Raw genomic sequence first — 27,293 nt, 5'->3', positions numbered from 1 at the left:
AAGGAAGGAGTGAAGGGATTTACTGAAAATCAAAGTACACTCCACAGTGAGGGAGCAGGCCCGAGCGTAGGGGCTCAAGGGCCCCGTTATAGAATTTTTGGGAGTTTAAATACCCTCTAGAGGATTCCACTGGTTACTTGGGGTACACCCTATGTAAATAGAGAGGATGAAGTAAAATTACAAAGTTATTTACTTGGCCTACACCCCATGGAGAGGATATTTCCTGTGCTAGCTGAAGTGGGAATTGGCCTTATGTTCCCTGCCTTCAGACCCTATTTTCCTGCCTCACTGGGGGCACTCCAAAGACCCTGTGGCTGCCTCCCTGTCCCAGCTGAGCCCTCAGCCCCTCACCTCCCGCTCTGGGCCTCCCACCTTGTCTCCCACCCCCATCCCATGCCCACGTTGGTTCACGGTTGAGCACAGAGGCCCCCACCTGCTGGTACCCGGTCTAGGGAGACAGAGGTTCAGGGAGGGAAGGGCCTCATAGGGGTCCCACAGCACCTCAAAGGGGTAGCTGGAGCCTGCAGCCTGACCCACCCCATGCTGCCCATGGCACTGGGAGGAAGGGAAACCACCTCACGGCCCTTCCCCAGCAGCTGCTGTGTGCCAGGCGGCATGCCCAGGCATAACGGGCATGAGACAGGCAGTACTGTCACCCCGGTTTTGCAGATGAGGCTAGCAAGGAGCTGTCTCTGACCTGAGGTCACACAACCAGGACTCGAACCCAGGCTTGCTGGCCCCAGATCCTAAGCTCTTTCCCCAAGACTGACAAGAAAACCAGAGGGTGGAAAAGGGGCTTGGTGTCCCCTGGACCCTGCAGCTCAGCACTTTAGCCCCACCCAGACCAGGACAAGCCCACCGTGGAAGAGGGATCCCACCCCCAAGCCTCCCCAACCCAGCCTCAAGCTAGGGGCTCAGGAGGCCGGAGACAGGGCTGGGGTCTGAACGGGGGAGCCAGGATGGGGCTGAGACCTGGACCCGGCCCTGCCATTGATTTGTTGTGTGGCCCCTGCCTGGTCCCATTCCATCTCTGGGCCATTGCCCTGACCTGCAGTGTTGCTGTGAACTCTGTGGAAACGGGGGTAGGGTGCTAGGCCAGGCCACCAACACAAAGCACAGCTCTCTTCCCACCTGAGAACCGGGCGAGTGAGCGAGAGTTTTGCCTACGTCCCTGGGCCCCTGGGTCTGCTCAGTTTCCCTACTTTCCAAAATATCCATGCCCCCAGACCACCTGATCCTCATCACCTCCTGAGCCTCAGTTTCCTCATCTGAATAATGAGCACTGCTCAGCCCATTGCAGTATTCTCCTCCTTCCTTGCAGTATTCTGGGGTACTGAGCACAGCCTCTGGGTGCCTCGAGCAGTTTCTGGGTCCTGGGATGTTTCTCTTCCCACAGGCAGCACCACCAGCCGGGGCAAAGTAGGAATGTGTCCCTGGTCATGGTGGCCTGCCGGGCACTCTCCAGTGTGCTCTATGACCCCTGGCCATGGCTCAGCCTCTCTGGGCTCAACAGGAATGAGTGGAATTGCAAAGGCCCCCTGGCTCACCAGGCAGGACAGCGGCTCCAGGATGCTTTTGGAGACCAGGATTTGGACATGCGTGGCCAGGAGGCTGCCGTGAGACAGGGCATAGGCTGAGTCAGCCGGCCGCCCCCTGCCTTCCCACTGCCTTCTGTGGGAGATAGGCAACCCCAGGCTTCTAGCCGACCTACCCCATGGACTGTCTGCAACTGGTGAGAACTTTCTGTGTGCCCAGGCACCTTCATGAGCCACCTTCCCTCCCCTACCCCAATCCTATCTAAAGTCAGGGCTTATCAGAGGATAAAGTAGGCCAGGGGTGACCGGGTATTTGAGGGGATATCTAAGCAGAGCCTGAGGGAGAGGCATTCCATCTGGGGGAAGGCCTTCTCAGGCAGAGAACAGGGTCCTGTTCTCCAAACACAAAGGTCCTGATTGGCCCTGGGCTTATAGACCCCCTCCTCCAGGAAGCCGTCTTGGATTGCTTCTCCCACGTCTGCCCACTCTCCCGTGAGATTTGCCTGGCTGGCACAGAGAAGTGGGTATGCATTCAGGACAGCTAATCTGCTGGATAAGCTAACAAGAAGCTGCATCCATGCTGTAGAGGAATAATCCATGTCCCAACAGGAAAGGGTGGGGTCTTCCTCACTCTAGTGTCCCCAGTGCCCCCCACACAGTAGATGCTTTACAAGAGTTGAGCACATGTGAAATTTGGAAGTGGCACCAGAAAATGAGGTCAAGGGTGGCTTCTGTCTGAGGACAAAGCTGTCCCCACACTCTCCTCAGTGCCCTCATGTCTCATGTCCCCGTCCTTGGGCTGCCAGCCTGTGGCCATGACCCCTCAGCCCAGCCGGGCCCGAGGAGACAGTTCTGCTCCACCGCAGAGGGATGGCTGTCCATTCCTTTGTCTGGTGGCAGCAGTACATTGTTAGGGGCAGGCAGGATGCCTTCATGCGTGTCTTCCTGCTCCTTTCAAGAGCAGCTCTAGATCCTGGAGAAGGTTCAGCCCCCAAGGAGCAGCCATCGTGGGCGAGGCTTCCAAGAACTGCAGCATTGAGGCGTTTACTCATCACATGAAGAATGATGTGTATGAAGCGTCGATTTTGAGATTATGAGTTGTGCATGTGTGTGAGTATATGAGTGAATGAGTGTGAGTCTGAGTGTGCGTGTGTGTGAGTGTAAGGGTATGCATGGGTGTGTATGTGGGTGTGTGCACATATTCACATAAAAACAGAAAAGTCTCTGTACACAGACAGGGAGGGTTCCAGGGACGATAGAAATTTCATGATCAACTTGGCAGTCAGCCTGTTGGACAGCCTCCCACTCTGTAGCCCACTTCCTCCTAAACCCTATGTGGGGCCGGGCGTGGTGGCTCACGCCTGTAATCCCAGCACTTTGGGAGACCGAGGCTGGTGGATCTGTTGAGGTCAGGAGTCCAAGACCAGCCTGGCCACCATGGTGAAACCCCATCTCTACCAAAAATACAAAAATTAGCGGGGCTTGGTGACATACACCTGTAGCCCCAGCTACTCAGGAGGCTGAGGCAGGAGAATCGCTTGAACCCAGGAGGCAGAGGTTGCGGTGAGCCGAGATCACGCCATCACACTCCAGCCTGGGTGACGAGAGCAAGACTCCGTCTCAAACCCCTATGTGGGATGCAGTCGCCTAGTTGGTTAAAACGGGCACCCCACAGACACCGGCAACTTACGGATGAACCCCAGTGAACTTTCTCACAACCATGCTGAAGTCTCCTGCCCAGAAGGAGCTGTAGCCTCATCACCAGCACATGAGACCTACGTGCCGCATGATGACTCACTGCATCTGTGCAACTGGGACCCCTCCTCTGTATGCTGTGAGGCACCCCTTGCCCTCTCCATCACCCAGAAAGCCGCCCGTCACTTTCCCTCAGGGAGACCATGCTTTGGAGAATACACCCAGCACCCTCCTTACTTGTGCCAAGTAATGAAGCTCCTATTGATCAAAACCCGAGTTCTCACAGTGAGTGGTTTGTGGCTCGCCAGGCAAATGAACCCTGGTTTTTTTTGGCGGGGGTAAGAAATCTAGAAGAAAAATGCACCAAAATGATCGCTGGGTGATGGAGTTCAGGTGGTTTTTATTGACTTCGATGCTTTTCTATGTCTTTCTAATTTTCTACACTCAGTCTGTGCTACTTTTAGAATCAGAAAAGAGCTAAATCCAAGTGGGGTTTACGCCATTGGTGCAAAAAGCAGAGAGCAGGTGAGGAGGGGCGTGGGCACTCGAGGACGCACCAGGATGACCGGTGACCAGGAGGCAGGGCCTCAATCCAGCTTCCTCATGCTGGCTCCTGGGGGACGTTGGCTTCCATTTCCCCATCTGGGTTCTAAGCTCCTTCTGACTCTGGTGTTCTGGAATGACCTACCCAGCATCCCAGGTAGGGCCTGGGTGGGAGAGGCTGGGTGTGGGCAGTGGGACAGACATGGCTGCTCACTCGCTATTGGTGGAGCTCAACCCTGCCTGTCATGCTGGGGCCTGTGACGGCTACATCTTGGGCACCTGCTGCCTGGAGGGATGGCCTGTGGGCTGTGGCACCTGAGGCAAATCTCCAGGGTTGGCTGAAGTCAGGGTAGGAGATGAGACTCAGACCTTACAATTCTTTAAGTGCCTACAATTCACCAGATCTACATCGTGTGAGAAACATAGTGAAAGCGTCACTGCAGCATGATCTTAGTTCTTTCAGAAAAGCCCCACAACCTGCGAAATTAACCTGTGCTTGCAGCTGTGCTTGCAGAAGTGAAGGCTGGAAGCCAATAACCACGAACCAGCCACAGGATGAGCTGAACCAAGCAGTGCGGCCTTGACTGAACTCTTGCCTCATTACCCTGAGAAAATCTCCACCCAGGGGGAGCAATGCACCTTGCTAGGCACAAAAAGTGCTGGGTGCAAAAGACAAGACTGTGCAAGGGTCCAGCCCCTCCTGGAAGAACCCACCTTTCTCCAGGAATCCCTGGCCCAGTCTCCACCTACCTGCCCTAAAAGCCCTTAAAATCCCCCTCTGCCCTATGCCTTAGGGAGAAGGTGCTTTGAACACGAGCTCCCCTTCCCCATTCCTTGATCAACGAATAAAGTTTGATTCTGCTTTGCCCAACCTGGTTTTGTCCTCGTGGCACAAAAAGCACCGGGCAGGGAAAAGACACATTTGGGTCAACTGACCCCTTCAAGGGTGGGTCACAGAAGGTTATTGTAGTGGGGCTGGGTGCATTGAGGGGAGGTTTGAAGAGTCCCAGAGTCAGGGGATTGGGGACAGGTTGGCCTGTTCTGGTCCATGGTGTCCATGTCAGGATCTTGGGTCTCTAAAGGAAACCCTGAACCACCCTCCAGGTCAGGGCTATGCAGAAGCCTCTAAGAAAATCCCCCGAAGCATGGTAGCTACCACCCCCATCTTCCCCGCTCCCCAGCCCCAGTGTCCTTCCTCTGGGCAGAGGAGGGACCAGCCCTAGGCCTGGCCTCGGGCCTTTTCACCAGCTTATCCACACACCTCCCCACTTCCTGAGTTCTCCACCTGAGATGCTGCACAGAGCAGGATGTAATGGAAGGATCGAGGGCTTTAGCTCAGAAAACCCTGGGTTCGAATCCTAGCTCTACCAGTTTCTAGCTGTGAAACCTTACTCCTCGCTGAGCCTCAGTTTGCCCTGTTGTGGCAAATGCCTAAGAAAACTGTTGTCCAGCTCAAGTGAGCTGATGGGCAGGAGAGGGTTTTGGAAATAGAGTCTGGACTGGTGGCTTATCCCCCTCAAGAGAGCCCACAGCTGCCCCAGGCCTTGCCTGTCCTGCCTTTCCTTTCCAATCCCAGCTGCGCCCCTGCCCGGGCCCACAATTCACTTTCCAAACCTGCACAGACTACACCAGGGCTCAGCGCTGGAGAGGCAGGACCCTGAGGTGCTGGCAACCAGGACTGGGTGCATCAGCTGGGTACCTTGGATAAATGAAGCTGATTTCTGGCATCAGCCAATGAGACTTTGGCAGGGACACTCCCCTCCCACCTCAAGTGGTGGCCAAAGTCACCAAGCCCTTCGCAGGCTGCACTAAACTGGACAGACACCAGGACAGCACAGTCAGGAGGGACCAGGGGTCCTTCCTCCCAAGGGAGCAAGGCCAGAGCCCAGGACAGGCCCCAAAGCCAATGGACATAGCTTTGTGGGGGTTGAGTTATCTGGGACAGCCCAGCAGTTACACTCAGAGCAGCTGAGCCTGGCAGCGTTCAAACGCTGACTCCCCCACTTCCTAGCGTGATCGTGGGCAAGCAATTTCACCTCTCTGAACCTCTCTTTCTCTGCAAAATGAGGTCATATCAGCACCCACCTCATGGAATGCTGTGAGGATTAAATACACTTTCAGTACCTGGTTCAGGGCCTGATGCTTGGAACGTGTCTAATAAGGGTTGTCTCTCACTTCCTTCAACTTTGAGAAACAGGGAATGCTGGAAATTCCATCCTTTTGCAGAAGGGAAAGAGAGTTCAAGCCCATTCCTTCTCGGATAAGTCAACGAGGGAAATCCAGTGAGGGTGGAAGAGAGGAATCGAGCACAGCCACCCCTGTTCCGTGCCTGGCTCAGAAACACCGGTCCCTGGGTCAGTGGGGAGGTGGCAGGTAACTTAGAGTTCATCATTGGTTTGAGGGACTCTAGCTGAAATTTGCTGGGAGAACAACTGGGATTTAAGAAGAGGGTGTCAGCTACAAAGCTGAAAGCTCTAGAAACTGGGAAAATCGGCAGGGCCTGGTGGCTCATACCTGTAATCCCAGCGCTTTGGGAGGATGAGGTGGGTGGATCACCAGAGGTCAAGGGTTCGAGACCAGCCTGGCCAACATGGTGAAACCCCATATCTACTAAAAATACAAAATTAGCCGGGCATGGTGCCGCATGCCTGTAATCCCAGTTACTTGGGAGGCTGAAGCAGAATCGCTTGAACCCAGGAGGCGGAGGTTGCTGTGAGCCAAGATCACACCACTGCACTCCAGCCTGGGCGACAGACTGAGGCTCTATCTCAAGAAAAGAAAAAAAAAAAAAAAGAAACTGGGAAAAATCTTCAGTGCAGCCACACTCTCTTCTGCTCCTCGACCTCGGGGGCTGTTATGGGTTGACCTGTGTCCTCCAAAGGATACGTTGAAGCCCTCAGGCCCAGTACCCCAGAATGTGGCCTGATTTGGAAATAGGGTTGTTGCAGAAGTCATCAGTTAAGATGAAGTCATACTGGAGTAGGGCGGGCCCTTAATCCTATATGCCTGGTGTCCTTATGAGAAGACACTGTGGTCGGGTGCAGTGGCTCATGCCTATAATCCCAGCACTTTGGGAGTCTGAGGCAGGAGGATCCCTTGAGCCCAGGAGTTTGAGACCAGCCTGGGCAACACAGCAAGATCCTGTATCTACAAAAGTTTTATTTTTTATTTTTTTATTTTTTTGAGACACAGCCTTGCTCTGTTGCCCAGGCTGGAGTGCAGTGGCACAATTTCAGCTCACTGCAACCTCCACCTCCCAGATTCAAGCAATTCTCCTGTCTCAGCCTCCCGAGTGGCTGGGATTACAGGCATGCACTACCATGCCCGGCTAATTTTTGTATTTTTAGTAGAGACGGGGTTTCGCCACGTTGGCCAGGCTGGTCTCAAACTCCTGACCTCAAGCAATCCTCCCGTGTCGGCCTCCCAAAGTGCTGGGATTACAGGCATCAGCCACTGCACTTGGCCTCTACAAAAAATTCTAAAAAGTAGCCAGGCGTAGTGGTGTGCACCTGTGGTCTCAGCTACATGGGAAGCTGAGGGGGGAGGTTCGCTGGAGCCTGGGGGGTTGAGGCTGCAGTGAGCTATGATCATCACACCACTGCACTCCAGCCTTGGTGACAGAGTGAGATCCTGTCTCTAAGGAGAAGAGAAGAAGAGGAGGAATGAGAAGAAGAAGAAGGAGAAGGAGAAGGAGAAGGAGAAGGAGAAGGAGAAGGAGAAGGAGAAGAAGAAGAAGAAGAAGAAGAAGAAGAAGAAGAAGAAGAAGAAGAAGAAGAAGAAGAAGAAGAAGCAGCAGCAGCAGCAGCAGCAGCAGGAGGAGGAGAAGGAGAAGACTACGAAAGAAGATAGAAGAAAAAAGGAGGAGGAGGAGAAGGAAGAAGGAGGACAAAAGAAGGAAGGAAGGAAGAAAAGAAAAGAAAAGAAAAGAAAAGAAAAGAAAAGAGGCATCATGGAGACCCATGAAGGAGATGCCCGTGTGACAATGGAGGCAGAGTGAGGAGCGGGGCGGGAAATGCATCTCTAAGCCAAGGAACACCAAGCAAGGATTACCAGCAAACACCAGAAGCTGGAAGAGGCAAGGAAGGGCCCTCCCCTGCCAGGTTCAAGGTGCCCTGTTGACACCTTGATTTTGGGCTTCTGGCCTCCAGAACTGTGAAAAAATTAATGTCTACTGTCTGAAGGCCCCTGTGTGGGGTGCTGTTACCAACTTCCAGGGGCATCCAGAAGCCCTGGGACACAAAGGCAGGGTTCTAAAATGAGAAGCCCCTTCCCAGGGGAGGTGGTATGAGGGGAAGGTCAGGGGAGGCACTGCTTGGGGTCTGCGTGGCCTGGGCAGGGCCCCATCACCTGCGCCCCCAACCCCGACCACAAAGGTGTCTGATCCCCAGCACCTCCTCCTGGGGACACATCCCATGATCCTCTGTGGCCCAGACAGCAGGCCTCTCCTCAGCCCCAGACAGACGCCTTTTTCAGCTCCACCATAAGGAAGAGTTTTCTAGATTAGAAGGCACTTAATAGGTGTTTGTTGTGAAAGTGAAAATCAACAAGGGCTGCTGGGTGGGTTTACTGGGAAGCTACTGACACGTAAACTGCAGCCTCTTCCAAGCTGACACCTTGACCTCCAGCCTCCAGAGCTGAGACAATTAGTTTCTGTTGTTTTAAGACATCAAGTGTGGTACTTTTTTTCCAGCAGCACTAGGAAACGGATACAGAGATGGTATTGGGATACAGACTGCAGATGGACTTTGGCCTCAATAATGCCTGGCTCCTGCGTGCCCCTGACTCCTTAATGAAAGAACCAAGCTGGGAGGGCTTAGATCATAATTTCTTCATACAGGAGAGGATGCAGTGACCCCAGGAAGGAGGCACAGGTGACGCAGAAACTCCCAGCAGACTGGGCGCGGTGGCTCACGCCTGTAATCCCAGCACTTTGGGAGTCTGAGGCGGGTGGATCATTTTGGGTCAGGAGTTCGATCATAGCCTGGCCAACATGACAAAACTCTGTCTCTACTAAAAATATGAAAATTAGCCCGGCATGGCGGCACATGCCTGTAATCCCAGCTACTCGAGAGGCTGAGACAGGAGAATCACCTGAACCTGGGAGGCGGAGGTTGCAGTGAGCCGAGATCGTGCCACTGCACTCCAGCCTGGGTGACAGAGCGAGACTGTCTCAAAAAAAAAAAACCTCCCAACCTCCCAGCAGAGTGGTGGTGGGGAGCCCGTGCTTCCACCCCTGTGAAGTGTAAAGGGAAATGGAAGGAGAAACAGAGAGATGAGAAACGACACATATGCCCCTCAGGGCTGAGCCTCGGACTGCACAGGAGGGTCAGTGAGGACACTGAGACAGAGAGATCCCCCAAGAACCCCCAGCCTATAGCCCACCTCCTCCTTGCTCAGTAGCAGTGGGCTGCCCCAGCTCCCTTCAGGCTGCAGGTGATATGTCCAGAGGGCCCCACATGCCCCAGAATGGGATCTCCAGCTGCCAAGAGGGCTGATGGCCCAGCAGAGGTCTGGACAGGTGCCTCTGGGCCAGAGTGGAAGGACACATGGGACTCCATAGCCTGACAGCGGCAGAGCCAGGAGGGGTGCTGCCCACCATGCTTCCAGCCCTCTCTGAACATGGGACAGAACAAGGTGCTTGGGGTGGAGTGTTTGATGATGAGGGAAGACTGACAGACAGCAGGGGCAGAAGACAAACAGCCATGACCCTCACCAGATGGCTGCCGGTCCTCACTCTTGCCATGAGGCTGAACCAAGTTTCCAAGCCAACCAGCCATGCCCAGGTGTCCTTGGAAAGGGACTCTCCTCTCTGCCTCTGCCAGGGCCAGGGGATGTGACTGGTCTCAGAAAAGGAAGGACCTAAGGGGGCAAGGAACACACAGCCCAACCTCATCACCTGTGGATGCCCACAGCTGACAACATTTATTTTCTGCCCCAGGGCTCTGTGCGGGGCCAGAGAGAAGACAAGATTAGGAGACAGGTGAACTTCCCCAGAGAGGCCCAGTGGGGCGGCCGGGGGAAGAGCCACATCCTCTGGGTCTGGTAGGGAATAAGCCGGGAACATGCAGGACCGCCATGGGCCTGGTTGCCATGCTGGAGGACTAGAGAAGACAGCGGAGCACCTCAGAACCTGACATGGGAGCCCCCCTTCACAGAGGACATGAAGGTGGCCTTCAGAGGCCTTGGGGGCTGCTCAAAGGAGGAGACAATGTGCTTGGGGGTCACTGACCTCTGCAGGGTGGACTTGGACACCGGGGATGGGACCGAGGGGGTGGAATGGGCCGTGGAGGCTGACTGGGGCCGCAGCAAGGAGAACTGGGGCATCAGGAAGGCGGGCAAGCTGGAGTCCAGCAGCCTGGAGGCTGAGGCAGTGACAGATAACAAGGAAGATGGGGAGGAGGCGGCCACAGGCGTGCTGTCCATGGTATCCAGCACAGCCTGCTTCCTGCTGGGCACCAGGTCCTTCTGGACATGGTGGGCCACCAGGCGGATGTGCTGGTCTTGCTGGTCTGGGCCCCTGCTGGTCAGGAAGTCGGGCTGCTGAGTCGGCGTCAGATCACTGAAGTGCAGGCTTTGGTAGACCTGAGGCGAGATCTGCAGGGAACAGAGTCGGGAGCAGGAACGGGGCACCAGTTGGAGCCGGGGACACCGAGGACCAAGAGTAGACTCGCAGGAAGGAGGTGCCCTGAGGTCTTCCCATGCCAAGAAGGCGTGTGTCCAGAGGACTGTGGCTGCCACTAACCACCGTGGCCTGCGGGCCCATGCATCCACCCTGCACCAGGCCAGGTGCCCAGCCCTGCTCTCCACCCAGTTACGGTGCTTGTGGCAACTCTGTGAGCTGGCGAGCAGACTGCCCGCTTCTGAGAATGAGGCCTCGAGCTGGACCCTGGGTGAGGCCCAGGTGCAAAGAGCTCCTTGGAGCAATCCATCTCACGCCAGCCTCTCCCCAGCCCGAGACAGGGGGGTCCTGCAGGGACATGGCCTTCGGTGTTATCTCATTTATTCCTAAGGGGACCACAGGGAGGAGGGAGCTCCCACAATACTCCCATGGCAGACAAGGACGGGGAGGCTGGGATCTCAAATCTGGAGCTCAAATCTGCTCTTTCGAACATCCCCTGCTCGTTTCTGTCCCTGATGGAGAGCCACTCCTTCCGTTTACCCTGTCTCTTACTATGGGCCTGGCATGATGCCCTGGTCTGCTGTTTGAGCACCAAAGTAGTGGGGACACAGGTGGGAAATATGCTAACCAGCAAATAGACAGCCACAGACCATAGGAAATGCTTGGAGGCTATAGACAGGAGCCCTGCCCAAGGAGACCTTGTCCCACAGGCCCTTGAGGCTTGTCCTCAAGGACAAAAGCTGCACCACTGACCTCAGCCAGGGCCTTGGCAAACAAACTGGCCACATCAGTCTCATCCCAGACCTGTCCATGGCCCAGAATCCTGTTAAAGGACAAAGGCTCCTGTCCACCCCCACTGAAGGGCTGTGTGGGCACAAGGGTGGCTGCTGGTGGACATGGGATCCCCTGGCCCCCGACCCAGCCTCTTGGGGAGCTGCCCCATCCCACCTTACCTGATGCTTCATCCAGGCATATGGCACCCTGGTGGACAGGAACCTGGTATTCTGCAAGCGTTCCTTGAGCTTATACGCCACTCCCAAGACTTTGCTCACCTGCAGGAGCCACGCCCAAGAATGAAGGCTGCAAGTTGGGGGTCCCTGCACTCCTCCCTGTGCTCCCCTCCCAGCCTCACCTGCTTGTCCCTGGACTCCCACTTGTTCCAGCTGTCCTCAATGTCTTCCAGGGGGCGCTCTCTGGCCCACGGGGACATCAGGGCCATCTTCTGCAGCTTGGCCCAAGCGTCTGCCTCCTTATCTGCCTTCCCATGCAGGAGAGCCATCAGCGCCGCCTGCTCTCGCCGCTGGTATATCAGGGCCTCAGCCAGATCCCGCTGCTCCCTAGTGTGGGGGCTTTCCTTCACAAGATGTCCCCCCACTGCAAAGCAGGGTGACCCTCCCAGAAACCCTGAAAGGCTCTCCCCTTCCTGGCCTGATCCTTTCCAATCTTCCATCCCTCCCTCAGGCCAGACTCCCCAGAGTCTGTCACTGAGTAAGTATGGAATTAACATTTGCAAAGCCTGGATCCAGCTGGCCCAGCAGTCCTGCCACTCTCCCACCACTCTGCCCTCTCCACCATGCAGACCTGACACCCGATCTGGCTTTATCTGGACCTCCCCTTGTGGACTATTTAAACATGTCTGCCCCCTGCCCCAGGGAAACCCTGCCTTTGCCTTGTTTGATGTCCCTCCACTGTACTGTCAAGATGTATGCCTTGATGGAAGCATAGGAATCACAAAGATTCTGTGGATGCCTGACAGACTCCTACTTAAATGTCAAAACCCAACTCCAAAATCACCTCTCCTATGAAGCCTTCCTTACTTGATCCACTCAATCACGTAGATTGTCCTCTGAGCCATCCCTGTTCCTAATACTCTCATTACTTATCACATAAAACTGCAGCCATGAGTCTGCATGTCCACCTCCCTGAGTAAACTGTGAGTTCTCTGAGGCAGGACTGTGTCTGGATGTCTTGTATTTCTAGAACCTAGCACAAGGTCTGGCAGTCAGTAGGATCTCAATACACATTTTCTTGAATGAACCAGAATTACTGGAGACTTGGTCAGGAATAAAGATGGAGTGGATAGAGTGGGTAGGAGATGAATCTGCAGGGGGAGGACCAAGTAGCCAGCAGCCTGCTGTTCCCTGCAAATCAGGGAAATAACACAAATGTCCTCTCAGGATCAGGGACTTGGGCCTGGGCCTGAGCACTCCTCTGCCAGGGATCTCTGGCCATGCAGCAATGATCTCTGCAGGGAAGCCAGCTCTAGCAAATCTGGGCCTGGCTGGGGGACAGGGCCCCATCCAAGCACTTGGGTTTTTGTATTTTCCCCTTTCACTGCTCAACCTTTCAGCCGAGCTGGGCTAAAATAGGGCCTGGGCTCTCCAGCCATAGCTGCCACTGTGGAGTAGAGCTGCCTGCAACCCTCAAGCCTCTGGCCTTCTGAAGGTCCTCCCCACCCATGCCTAGCTCTACCCAACCCAGGTAGAGGCTTCCCAGGACCTGGGAAGACTCACAGCCTCTCCCTCCTCAGGCCACAGAAGATCAAGCAGGCTGTGCTCACTCACTGCAGCTCCAGATGTAAGGCCTTCTGGGTGGTGCCAGTGGAGTCACCATCTTCCTCTAAGCTTGCTCTGTTTTCATGAGGACCATCACGGGCATCCTGTAGTCTTTTCCACACACTCAGGCCAAACGTTCCTGTGATTTGACCAGACTGCTCAGAACCACAACTGGCATACCCCCTCCTCCATGCCCTCTGCGCCTTATCCTCTCCCTTCAAGGGTCAGCTAGCAGCCCCTATCCTCAGCCCCCACACTCACTCAAATGTTGAGTGCCCACCATACACCAGGCACGACACTGAGTACTCAACAAATATGTGGATGAGCCAGACAGAAGCCCTAGGACACACTCGGAGCTCAGGCCTAAAGCATCTTGCCCCACATGTGAACTGAGATGGGGAGAGTACTATGGCAGTGACTGAATGATCCTCAGTTGGGCTTCAGGTAGCTTGTGTGTAAAATGGCAATGGCATAAAACGGTCAGACACTCATCAGATATGAGATTTGGGGTGGTGGGGGAAGGAATGGGGCTGGAGTAAAAAGTAGGTACTGAAAACAGAATTAAGTCCTGCTCCTGGGCAGAGAATAGTGAGTAGTAGGCCATTCTCCTGCTGCAGGATTTTTAAAGTTAAGAAAAATAAAACAGGTAAAAAATCATTTAAGAAAAAAAAAAATCACTGGAAAGCAGTAGAAGCAAAGAGGACCAGGTGAACTAAGATGACAGAAAGGGACAAGTCTTTCCAAGAAGAGCTGTGAGTGGGAGCTGCTTTCTTGTCTCGGGGGCACTCCTGAGTCTACACACATGCTGAATGAGAATCAGACTTGGCTTAGAGAGAGAGAAACCAGCAGAGCTTCAGACATCCACTGTGGCTGGCATGATTAATTAAGTCTCGCCTGAATGCACAGCTGTTTTTCTTGTTAGGACATTTGCCGAGCACCAGGGAGGCTGGGGTTACTGTAGGTGCTGGTATAGAAAAGCCGAATGAGATCATTGGGAGACAGAGTCCCACTGAAGGAGGAGCCTGAAACAGACACAGATTTCAACCTTGAGACAACTGAACACAGAGGCAAACTGAGTCCTCTTAAAGCTGCTATCCAGCCCCAACCCAGTTCAATCCCCAACTGGATGGAGATGCTCAGCCCTATACAGAGGAAAGAGCAAATGCTCTGGGGGAAATAATATCAACTAAAGTCTTTACAGTCCATTTATACAAGCCCAGAAAAGTTTTGGGTCTTTTTTTTAAATTTTATTTTGTATATATGACATGTGAAAAGGCAAATATAACCAATAATCAAGAGAAGAAATAGGCATTAGAAGTGGGCCCTCCAGAAGATTCACACTGGAGTTAGCAGATTAAAACTTTAAATAACTGTTACAAATAATGTTAAATAAAATTAAGGAAAATTGAATAAAATGGTGGAAAAGAATTGCAATCTATAGAAAAGAATCAAATGGACATTCTAAAACTAAAAAAATACATCTAAAATTAAGAACTAATTCAATAGATTTAACAGCAAGCTGCATACAGAAGAGGATAGGATTCGTGAACTGGAAGGCAGGTCAGCAAAAAATAATCTGGAATTCAGAGATTGAAAAAAATGAAAAAAAAAAAGAATAGGGCATGAGACCTATGAGACAAAGTCAAATAGTCTAGTATACATATAGTTAGTACCCCCACAATGAGAGGAGAGAGAGAATAATGCAGAAGTAATAGTGAAGAGATAATATCTGAATGCTTTTCAAAACTGATGAAAGACATCAACCTCTAGATTTAAAAGATCAGTGAACTCCAAGCAGAATAAATACAAACAAAACCACACTTATGCACATCACAGTCAAACTGCTGAAAACCAAAAGCAGCCAGAGGAAAAAAAGACAAATTACCTTCAAGGAAGCAACTTGCAACTGACTTTTCAACAGAAAATATCAACACCAGAAGACCACTGAATGATTTTTTTAAATGCTGAAAGAAAAGAAACTGCCAGCTGAGAATTCTATACCCAGTAAAATAGTCTTAAATTTTACGGCAAAATAAAGATATTTTCAGATCAATAAACTATTGATCTGAAAATTTGATCTGAAAATTATTAATCTGAGAATTTATTAGTGGCAGATAACACTATAAGAAATAGGAATTTCTGCAGAATAAAGGAAAACAACTGCAGACAGAATCCTAGAACTCAAGAATGAAGAGCACCAGAAATGGTAAATATGTGAGTAACCATAAAAGGAAATTGACTGCTGAAAGAAATAATAATAACAATGTCTTATAGGAAGACATAATATATGTAGAAATAAAATATATAATAATAACATAAACATGGGAGGGATGTAAGAATCTTGTACAGGAAGCAGCACTAGGTCAAGAATACGTATAATCTCTAAGGTAATCACTAAAAGAATAATACAAAAGATACCATTTAAAGAGCAGAGGACATAAAACAACAATTTTTAAAATATTTGATTAATCCAAAAGAAATAAGAAAAGGAAGAAAAAAGAAACCAAGGATAGGATAAACAGAAAAAATAAATAGCAAGATGATTGACTTCAACCCAACTACATAATTGTTGATATTTAAATGGACTAGATACCCAATTAAAAGGTAAAGATTGTCAGACAAGATGAAAAAAATAAGACTCAATTATACATTGTTTAAAAGAGGCACACAAATATAAGAACAGAGATGGGCTGAAAGGGTCGTTTTTAACAAAAAATAGAGAAACAGCTTTTTCCCTCCCTTACATGGGCAGGCAGCATTTGCACATGTAAGGCAGGACCTTTATTCCAATTGGGTTGGAGGCCACCTATACCCTCGCTCAGGACACGGAACAGAAGATATATGCTTGCTGTTTGGAGGTGGGGAAGGCTCCCAGCCCCCTTCTCAAGCCCTTCTTGGGGTTTCTTCAAGAATAGAACATTTACTAATCCAAAGAGGACTCTCGAATACTGAGAGGGCATGTTTTTTAGATAATTTGTTTTATTTTATTTTATTTTTACTTTTTGAGACAGGGTATTGTTCTGTTCCCCAGGCTGGAGTACAGCAGCGCAGTCTTAACTCACTGCAACCTCAAACACCTGGGCTCTAGCGATCCTCCTGCCTCAGCCTCCTGAGTCACTGGGACTACAGGTGCACACTTCCATGCCCAGCTAAGTTTTTAATTTTTTGTAGAGACAGGGTCTCAGTTGTTGCCCATGCTGGCCTCAAACTCCTGGGTTCAAGTAATCCTCCCACCTTGGTCTCTCAAAGTGCTGGGATTACAGGCATGAGCCACTGAGCCCAGCAGGGATCACTTGTTATAAATGCACTTGGAGGAGCCATTCTGTTTTTCACTTGTGTTCTTGTCTCTAATGGCCAGCTAGGATAAGATCTGGGTTTGGCTTTAGGGGGAGGGAGGGGCCTGCCTTAAGCAAAATCATACAGCTCTATCTCCACTTACCAGAAAAATGCTGCATTTTTTTAGGCAAAACCAAGAGAACCAAAGTAAAATGGTATTTTGAATTCCCATTGGCCACTCTACTCATGGGAGGATAGATGTCCAGGACCAAGAAGGTTTTAGGCACTCAAGGGTTCCTGGCCATAATACAATAAAGTTCCATTAAGAGTAAAATAGAATTCAACAATATATTAAAAGAATAATACATCTTGACTAAGTGGGGTTTACTCCAGGAATGCAAGGTTGAACTTTCAAAATTCAAAAAATGTAATTTACCACATCAACAGGATAAAGGACAAAAGCTATATGATTATCACAGTAGAAGCAGAAAAAGCGTTTGACAGAATTCAACACCTATTTATGATTTTTTTTAACTCTCTTGGCTAACTAGAAATAGAGAAAACATCCTCTCTACACAACAATTAATTGAAGATGGATCATAGAGCTAAATTAAAAGCCAAAATCTCTAGTTTCTAGAGGGAAATCTAAGAGAATATCTTTGTAATTTTAATGTAAGCAAAAATTTATTAGAGAACAAAAACATCTACTTGCTGATTTCAAAACATATTACAAAGCTACAGGAATCAAGACAGTGTGGTACAGGCAAAAAAACAGACATATAAACCAATGGAATAGAAGAGAGTATCCAAAAATAAAGCCTCACATATATAGTCAAATGATATTCAACAAAAGTGCCAAGACCACTCAACTGGGAAAGACAGTCTCTACAACAAATTGTTTTGGGAAAACCGAATTGCCACATGCAAAAGAGTAAAACTGGACTGTTATTTTACGCCATATACAAAAATGAACTCAAAATGAATTAAATACCTAAAGATAATGCCCAAAACTGTAAAAACTCCTAGAAAAAATATGGAGGGAAAGCTTTATAACATTGGATTAGGCCATTATTTCTTGGATATGACACTAAAAAAACAGGTAATGGAAGCAAAAATAGACACTAAACTTGAAAACCTCTGTGTATCAAAAAACGTAATCATGCTGGGTGTGGTGGCTCTCATCTAAAATCCCAGCACTTTGGGAGGCTGAGGCAGGTGTATCACCTGAGGCCTGCAGTTCGAGACCAGCCTGGCCAAAACGATGAAACTCTGTCTCTGCTAAAAATACAAAAATTAGATAGGTGTGGTGGACCTGTAAGCCCAGCTACTCGGGAGGCTGAGGCAGGAGGATCGCTTGAACCCGGGAGGTGAAGGTTGCAGTGAGCTGAGATCGCACCATTGCACTCCAGCCTGGGTAACAAGAGCAAACCTCCATTTCAAAACAAACAAACTAACAAACAAACAAAAACCACAATCAACAATCAACCCAATGAAAACGAAGCCTACAGAATGGGAGAAAGTATCTGAAAATCATATCCCTGATAAGAGGTTAATATCCATAATATATAAAGAACTCCTACGACTTAAAAACAACAACACCCAATTTGAAAATGGGCAAAAGACTTGAATAGATACTTATTTCTCCAAAGATGATATACCATGGCCAACAAGCACATGAAAAGATGATTGCCAACCTCATGAATCATTAGAGAACTGCAGATCAAAACCACGACATCATCCCATTAGAATGGCTGTTTCAAACAAAAAAAAAAAACAAAAACAAAATAACAAGTGCTGACAAGGTTGCAGAGAAATTGGAACCCTTGTGCATGTTTGGTGGGATTATAAAATGGTACATGTGCTATGGAAAACAGTATGGAGGTTCCTCAAAAAATGAAAAGTAGAACTACCATATGATCCAGCAATCCCACTACTGGGTATTTATCCAAAAGAATTGAAAGCAGGGTCTCAAAAAGATAGATACTTGCACACCCATGTTCACAGAAGCACAATTCACAACAGCCAAGAGGTGGAGTCAACTAAAGTGTCCATTAACGGACGAATGGATAAAGAAAATGTGGCATATATATACAATGAAATATTATTCAATGTTAAAAAAGAAAGGATATCTTGTCACATGTTACAATATTAATAAATATTGAGGGCATTATGCTAAGTGAAAGATGCCAGTCACAAAAAGATGACTATTGTATTATTCTACTTAGGTGAGTAACTAAAGTAGTTAAATTCGTAGAAACAGAAAGTTGAATGATGGTTACCAGGGGCTGGAGGTAATGGGAAATGGAGGAGTATGTTCAATGACTATAAAGCTTCAGATTTGCAAAATGAAAAAGTTCCAGAGATCTATGGCACAACAATGTGAATATACTTAACACTACTGAACTGTAGACTTAAAAATGGTTAAGATGGTAAGTTTTATGCTATATATTTTACCACAATTTTAAAGTACCCAACATGTTCTTTAACTTGGTAAGTTGGACTTCAGCAAAATTAAAAATTTCTGCTCATCAAAAGATGCCATCAGGAAAATGAACGGGCAAGCGATATACTGATAAAATTACTCACAATGTGGATACCTGTTAAAGGTCTCATATCCAGGACACAAAGAATTTCTACAAATCAAGAATACAAAGACAAGCAACCAAATTTCTTAAAAACAACAAAATACTCAAAGAGACACTTCACAGGAGTAGATGTATGAGTGGCCAATAACAAATTGATTTTTGACAAAAGTACAAAAGGAACTCAAAGGAGAAACGATAAAAGTAGTGCTGGAACAAGTGGCTATCTCCACGCAAAATTTAAATTTTGTCTCATATTTCACAACATATACAAAAATTAACTCAAAATGATTATAGACCAAAAAGTAAGAGTGAAAACTATAAAACTTATAGAAGAAAATATAGTAGAAACATTTGTGACCTTGGGTTAGGCAAAAATTTCTTGCATACAATGCCAAAATTTAAAACTTCTGATTTTTTTTTTCTTTTTTTGAGACAGGGTCTTATTCTGTTGCCCAGGCTGTAGTGCAGTGGCTCAATCACAGATTACCGCATCTTCAACCTCCCAGGCTCAAGCAATCCTCCTGCCTCAGCCTCCCGAATAGCCGGGACTATAGACATGCACCACCACAACTGGCTAATTTTTAATTTTTTTTTTTGTAGAAACAGTCTCACTATGTTGCCCAGGCTGGTCTCAAACTCCTGAGCTCAAGCAATCCACCCACTTTGGCCCCCCAAAGTGCTGATATTACAGGCGTGAGCCACCATGCCTGGCCACTGATCTTCAAAATGCACTATGAAGAGAATGTAAACACAAGCCACAGTAGTGGAGAAAAATATTTTCAAAACCTCATATCTGATCAAGAACGTGTATCCAGAATAAAGCATTCTCAAAACTCAATAAGAAAACAACACAGTTTTTTTTTAATGGCAAAAGATCTGAACAGGCATTGCATCAAAGAAGATATATGGATAACTAATAAGTGCAAGAAAATATTTCAACATCATTAGTCACTAGAGGAATGCAAATTAAAATCACCGTAAGATACCACTATAAACCTAGTAGGATGACTATTTTTAACAGTTTTATTGAAGTATAATTGACATGCAATAACCAGTTTCTATTTAATGTGTACATATCCATCACCTGCAAAAGTTTCTTCCTGCTTCTTTGAGCTCCCACCCTTCCAACCCTCATCAGCCCCCTATCCTCAAACAACCAGTTATCTGCTGTCACACTATAAATTTGTTTGCATTTCCTAAAATTTTATATAAATAGATGCAGGTGTAAATGGTTGGGAAAAAATAGAATCATACCATATGTACAGGTTTTCGTTTGGCTTCTCTCACTAAGCATAATTATTTTGAGATCCAACCACGTTGTATAACGTATCAATTCTTCATTCTGTTTTATTGCTGAGTGATATTCCATAAACCATAGATTATCAACTCAACTATTGATGGACATTTGAATCGTTTCTAGTTTGAGGCTGTCACAAAAAAATACTGCTGTGAACATTTATGTATGTAGTCTTTACCCGGGCATATGCTTTCATAGAAGTGGAACAGCTGATTCATATCATAGGGGCACATTTAACTTTTTAAGAAACTGCCAAAATGCTTTCCAAAGTGGTTGAACCATTTTATATTCCCATTAGCTGTGCAGGAGAGTTTCAGCTGCTTTAGCCATTCTAATAAGATAAATGGTATCTTATAGCAGTTTTAATTAGTATTTCTCTTCTAATGAATAAATATTGAGCATTGTTTTCCATGCTTCTATATATTTCCTTTGGAATGACAGAGCAGGAGCACCATCATCTCGGACAAACACTGCCACTTTAAGTTCCAGCTCCCTTTCTAGCCTCATGCATTTCAAGGAAATCACTTCTCTTCTAATTACGAGCAGCCAAAAAGAGCAGACAGTAAAACACAGATAAGACAGCTTGGGCACAGACGGAGGTGGAGGTCTCTTGGGTAACTGCTAAACTTCACCCTCATACAATGGGCTCCAGTAAAACAGTGGGTCTTAAGAAGCACATTCCTTTCCCTTCAGGTGCACTAAGATAGGGAAGCTAAAAGCAACCCGGGGGATTTGCCTGCAGCTGCAGAAAGATGTATGGGAACAGACACACAACTCTCCCTCCCAGATAAGCACAACAAAGAGACACAGAAGCAGTCCAAGCCTCTGATAAATTCTCCCACCCTGAATCCTTAAAAACCCTTAGTCTGTAAGAGAGTGTGGCTCTAACCTAACTCAGCCAGCCGCCCCTCTCAGGTTTATTTAAAATAAACCTGTCCCTGTTGACTGTTGAGCTGTCCTTCGTGTTTCCTCTTTAATTCTTACAGTGAAGTCTCTTCAAATTTGGTGAAGTGTCTATTCAAACCTCTTTCTAATGTTTTTATTGTATTACTTGTTTCCTTGTTGAGTTCTGAGAGTTTATATATTCTAAATAGGAGCTTTATCAGATATAGGATTTGCAAATATCTTCTCCCAGTCTGTGGTTTATCTTTGTTCTCTTAACAATGTCTTTTGAAGAGCAGAAGTTTTTAAGTTTGATAAACTGTTATTAACTTGATATTTTATGAATCATGCTCTATCAGTGTTGCATGCAAACAATCTTTGCCTAAACCAAGGTCACAAAGGTTTTCTCCTACGATTTCTTCTGGAAGTTTTAGTTTTAACTTTTGCCTTTAGTTCTATGTTCCATTTTTTTGTTGTTGTTGTTGTTTTGTTTTTTGTTTTGTTTGTTTGTTTTTGAGACAGAGTCTTGCTCTGTCGCCCAGGCTGCAGTGCAGTGGCACGATCTTGGCTCACTGCAGCCTCCGCCTCCCAGGTTCAAGCGATTCTTGTGCCTCAGCCTCCCGAGTAGCTGGGATTGCAGGCGGGCACCGCCATGCCTGGCTAATTTTTTGTATGTTTAGCAGAGATGGGGTTTTGCCATGTTGGCCAGGCTGGTCTCAAACTTCTGGCCTCAAGTGATCTTCCCACCTCAGCCTCCCAAAGTGCTTGGATTACAGGTGTGAACCATCATGCATGGCCCATTTTGAATTGCTTTTTGTATGTGGTGTGAGGTGTGGGTCCAAGTTCATTGCTTTAAGACTGTCTTTTCTCCACTGAATTGCCTTTGCACCTTTGTCAGAAACAGATGTCCATATATGTATGGATATATCTCTGGACTTTCTGTGCCATTCCATTGATCTGTCTGTCTGTCTCTATGACATTACCACACTGTCTTGATTACCATGGCTTCACAATAAGTCTTGAAATCAGGCAATGTTAGCCCTTCATCTTAGTTTCCTTTGCCAAAGCTATTTTGACTGGCCTAAATAAATTTTAGAATCAGTGTGTCAATTTCTACAAAAATTCTTCTGGGATATTGATTGGTATTTCAGTTAACCTATAAATCAATTTGGAGATAATTTTATTCTTAATCAGAGAGTCTTCTACCCATTAACAGTAAATCTTCTATACTTTGTCTCAGCAATGTTTTGTAGTATTTTTCTGTGTACTTACATATCTTGGTATTTATGTTTTATGTTTTCGTAAATGTAACTTTTACTTCAATTTCTGGCTGTTCATTGCTAGTATATAGAAATACAATTGATTTTTTATATTGATCTTGTATCCTGCAACCTTGTTAAACTCCTTACTATCTCTTTTTAGTAAAATCCACTGGATTTTCTACATAGACAATTAGTCAACTACAAATAAAAACAGTTTTATTTCTTCCTTTCCAATCTGAATGCCTTTTTTTTCCTTCTCTAATTGCCCTCTACTCTTCTAGTATAATTTTGAATCGAAGTGACATGTCTTATTCCTGGTCAGGGGAAAGTACTCAGCCTTTCACCATTAGGTGTGAAGCTAGTTTTAGGTTTTTTCACAGATGCACTTCCTCAGGTTGAGAAAGTTTTTTCTATTTTGCTAAATGTTTTTTATCAGAAATGGATGTTGAATTTTGTCAAATGATTTTATTGTATCAAGATAATCACATAGTTTTTCACTTTATTAATATAATAAATTACATTGATTTTCAAATATTAAACCAACCTTGTATATCTGGGGTAAACCCTATTTGATCATGATGTATTACCCTTCTTATATATTGCTGGATTTTATTTGCAAAATTTTGTTAAGATATTTTGCATTTATGCTTATGAGGGATATTAATTGATAGTTTGTTTTCTTTTCTTTTCTTTCTTTCTTTTTCACTTTCTTCTTCTAACGTCTTTGTCAGATTTTGGTACCAAGTTGCCTCATGAGTTGGGAAGCATTGTACCCTTTTCAACTTTCTGGAAGAGTTTCTGTAGAATTTATATTATTTCCCCTTCAAATATTTGGGTAAAATTCACCATGGAAGCCATTTAGGCCTGGAGGTATCTTTGTGAGGAGAGTTTTAAACTACAAATTTAATTTCTTTGATATAAGGATATTCGGGTTATCTGTTTCTTCTTGTGTAAGATTTAGTAGTTTGTTTCTTTCAAGGAGTTTATTTCATATAAGTTGCCAAATTTATTGTATAAAGTTGTTTATAGTATTTCATTGTTATCCTTTTAACATCTGTAGAATCAGAAGTGATGTCATCTCACTGATTCCTGATATTGGTAATTTGTGTCTTCTCTTTTTCCTGCCCAGTCTAGCTGGAGGTTTATCAATTTAACTGATCTTTTCAAAGAACCAGCTTTTGGGTTCATTGATTTTCCTTATTATTTTTTACTTCCCTGTTTCATCGATTTCCATTCTAATCTTTATTATTTCCTTTCTTCTATTTACTTTGGGCTCAATTTGCTCTTTCTTTCTAGTTTCTTTTTTCTTCCTTTTTTTTTTTTTTTTTTAATTGAGATGGGGTCTTGTTATGTTGCCTAGGCTGGTCTTGAACTCCTGGGTTCAAATGATCCTCCCACCTGCCTCCCAAAGGCGTGAGCCACCGCACCAGACCTCTTTCTAGTTTCTTAATGTGGAAGTTGAGGCTGGTGATTTGAACTTTTTTCCTTCTAATATAGGCATTTAGTGCTACAAATTTCCCCGTTACTACTGTTTTTTGTGGCATCTCATAAATTTTGAAATGTTACATTTTCATTTTCATTCAGTTCAAAATATTTTCTAATTTCCCTCTGGATTTCTTTTTTGGCCCATGGGTTATTTAGAAATGTGTCATTTAGCTTCCAAATATTTAGGGATATTTCAAAGATATTTCTGTTTTTGATTTATAATTCAGTTTCATTGGGATCAGAGAACATACTTTGTATGGCATAAATCCTTTTGAAATTATTGAGATTTGTTTTGTGGCCCAGAATATGGTCTGTTTAATTAATGTTCTGTGTGCACTTAAAAATAATGTTTATTTTGTTTATGAATGATCTATAAATGTTAATTAAGTAAAATTGTTTGATAGTGTTATTCAAGTATTCTATATCATTAATGATTTTCTGTATAGTTGTTTTATAAATTATTGAGAGAAGAATATTGAAATCTCATGCTATAATCATAGATTATTAAAATTTAAAATAATAACAGATCAAACACCAAATGTTGATGAAGACACAAAGGTAGAAATGCAAAACAGTTTGGTCATTTTTCATAAAGTTTCAATACACTTACCATACAACCCAGCCATTCTGCTTCTAAATACTTACCCAACAGAAATGAAAACAATGTTTAAAGCAGCTTCATTCATAATCATCCAAAACTGACAATGACTCAAATGTCCTATAATTGGTGAATGGATTAACAAACTATGACAGAGCCATACAGTGGAATAATACTCAGCAATAAAAAGAACAAACTACTGATACGTTCAACAACAAAGATGAATCTCAAATTGATTATGCTAAGTGAAAGTTAGACTTTCACTCAGCTACATGTGTATGTTTCCATTTATGATAATCTGGAAAAGGCAAAACTATAGAGACAAACAGATCAATGGCTGCCAGGGGTTAGGAGAAGGAAATAGAGTTTACTATGAGGAGACATGAGGTCGCTTTTTGGGGTAATGTCTATGTCTTGATTGTGATACCAATTACACAATTGTATGCATTCATGAAACCTCACAGAACTATATACTTTTAAAAGGTGCTTTTATTGGATGTAAATTATATTTCAGAAATCTGATTTTTAAAACAAGCTTCTAAAAGATAACACTAGATATTATATTTAGGGGATAGTCAAAGATGTCTTTGAAAGATACAAAAAATGGGTGACATCAGCAAGATGGTAGAATAGGAAGATCCAGAACTTCCTTCTCCCTATGGAGACACTGACTGAACAACAGTACATGGACCAGAAACCAGGACCATTCATCCCAGATGAATGAAAATACAAACAAACAAACAAATACCAAAAAAACAAAAAACAAAAAACCAGCTGCACTGAAGCCAGTAGGAAAATTCATAGTGCTCACTTGTAATCCCTCCTCCTGGCTCAGTGAAGCAGATTGGGAAGGAACCACCAGCTTCCAGCTTCTCCCTGGGAGGGAAAGACTGAGATGTACATCCAACATGCAGACTTTTCAGAGGGCTGCATGATTAACCAGTTTCTGTCTTGCCTGAATCTAAGCACTGACAGGAAGAGGCACCAGACTGGGCTACTAAGAACAAAGGTGACAATTTAGACTAGCACACACTCATTATCAGAGTCCCTCCTGCCGCTCTGTGGAATGAGTAGAGAAAACCCAACTTCCAGCTTCTCCCTGAGGAGGCAGATTTGGAGCATACATATCCAATGTTAGCCTTTGAGGGGTACCCAAGAAACTGGTTTCTGTCTTGCCTCTCTCAGACTATTGAAGGACCCAGCATATTCTAGAGGCCTGGGGGAAGCTTGTAGCCGCGCTAGAGAACTTGCAGTACTGCAAATAGACACCAGAGAGAGCAAGAGATAATGGACTCCTGAAAAAAATAAACCTGTAGATTCCTGTAATTGCGAATTTACATGCGTAAGTCTGGTGAAAGTATCCACAAAAAAGATTGGGGAGGCACCCAGAATCTTTAGCCAAGCTGATTGGTGCAGAATTTTCCCTGAATGAAGCCAGTATATAAAGACTGGGAGAGGTGGCTGATTTTACAAATGCATGGATCCCAATATAAAGTTACAAGGCACACAAAAAAATAGGAAAGCATGGCCCAAAGGAACAAAATAAATCTCCAGAAACTGCCGCTAAAGAAATTGAGGTATATTAATTATTTGACAAAGAATTCTAAGTAACCATAATAAAAATGCTCAACAAGCTCAGGGAAACAATACATGAACAAACTGAGAATATTAGTGAAGATACAGGAAATATAGAAAAGAACCAAACAGAGGCCAGCCATGGTGGCCCACACCTATAATCCCAACACTTTGGGAAGCTTAGGTGGGCGATCACTTGAGCTCAAGAATTCAAGGCCAGCCTGGGCAACATGGTGAAACTCTGTCTCTACAAAAAATACAAAAAATTAGCCAGGCATGATGGCATGCACCTGCAGTCCCAGCTACTCAGGAGGCTGAAGTGGGAAGATCACTTAAGGCTGGGAGGTCAAGGCTTCAGTGAGCTGAATTCGTGCCACTGCACTCAACCCTGGGTGGCAGAGCAAGACCCTGTCTCGAAAAAAAATAATAATAATTAAAAAAAACAAATTCTAGAGCTGAAGATGAAGAGTAAAATAATTGAATTCAAAAGTCATCTACAGCAGGCTTGATCAAGCAGAAGGAAAAATCAGCAGACTTGAAGATATCCAGTCAGAGAAGCAAAAAAGAAAAAAGAAAAAAGAATTTTAAAGAGTAAAGAAAGCTTAAGGGATTTATGAGACATCGTCAAATGGACAATATATGCATTATGGTAGTACTAGAAGGAGGAGAGAGAGAGAGAGAGAGAGAGAGAGAAAGGGACAAAAAGCTTATCTGAATAAATAATGGCTGAAAATGTTTCAAATCTTAAAAAGGAAAAGAAACCTATATTCAAGAAGCTCAAGGGATTCTAACTAAGATAAAGTCAAAGAAATCCACAAGGAGACACATTATAAAAAGAACAAAAACTCTCATCCAAAAATACTATATCCAGGAAAGCTGTCCTTTAAAAATGAAGGAAAAATAAAAATTTTCCCAGATAAATAAAAACAAGAGGAGTTCATCACCATTAGACCTGCCTTTAAAGAAATGCTAAAGGGACCCCTTCAAGTTGAAACAAAAGGATGCTAGGCAGGAACATGAAAGCATATGAAAATACAAAGCGTTCTGATAAATGTAAACACATAGAAAAATACAGAATGCTGTAATACTGTAATGGTGGTACATAAGTCACTTTATTTTTATTATTTTTTTTTTTTAGACAGAGTCTCACTCTGTTGCCCAGGCTGGAGTGCAGTGACATGATCTCAGCTCACTGCAACCTCTGCCTCCCAGGTTCAAACAATTCTCCTGCCTCAGCCTCTCAAGTAGCTGGGATTACAGGCATGCACCACCATGCCTGGCTAATTTTTGTATTTTTAGTAGAGACAGGTCACTAAAACAAACAAACAAACACATAGGAAGACAGCACAGGAGGAAAAGGGGACAAAAAAGTGTTGGATTACAGTA

At 45.7% G+C, this 27,293-nt stretch overlaps 1 protein-coding gene across 1 annotated transcript in view; it reads right to left on the bottom strand.

Annotated features, from left to right (window-relative positions):
- Positions 1-9,422: 9,422 nt before the first annotated feature.
- Positions 9,423-27,293, bottom strand: part of EFCAB8 (EF-hand calcium binding domain 8) — a 103,317-nt gene continuing 85,446 nt past the window's right edge. Inside the window, 4 exon segments of the mRNA XM_019016849.4 lie at positions 9,423-10,367; positions 11,346-11,444; positions 11,525-11,729; positions 12,957-13,086. Coding sequence (XP_018872394.4) covers positions 9,897-10,367; positions 11,346-11,444; positions 11,525-11,729; positions 12,957-13,086 — 905 coding nt within the window. The 3' untranslated portion in view covers positions 9,423-9,896.

The sequence above is a fragment of the Gorilla gorilla genome, chromosome 21 (assembly GCF_029281585.2).
Source record: "Gorilla gorilla gorilla isolate KB3781 chromosome 21, NHGRI_mGorGor1-v2.1_pri, whole genome shotgun sequence".
Classification (NCBI taxonomy): domain Eukaryota; kingdom Metazoa; phylum Chordata; class Mammalia; order Primates; family Hominidae; genus Gorilla; species Gorilla gorilla.
Note: the sequence above shows the minus strand (reverse complement) of the source record. Positions and strands in the feature narration are given on the sequence as shown.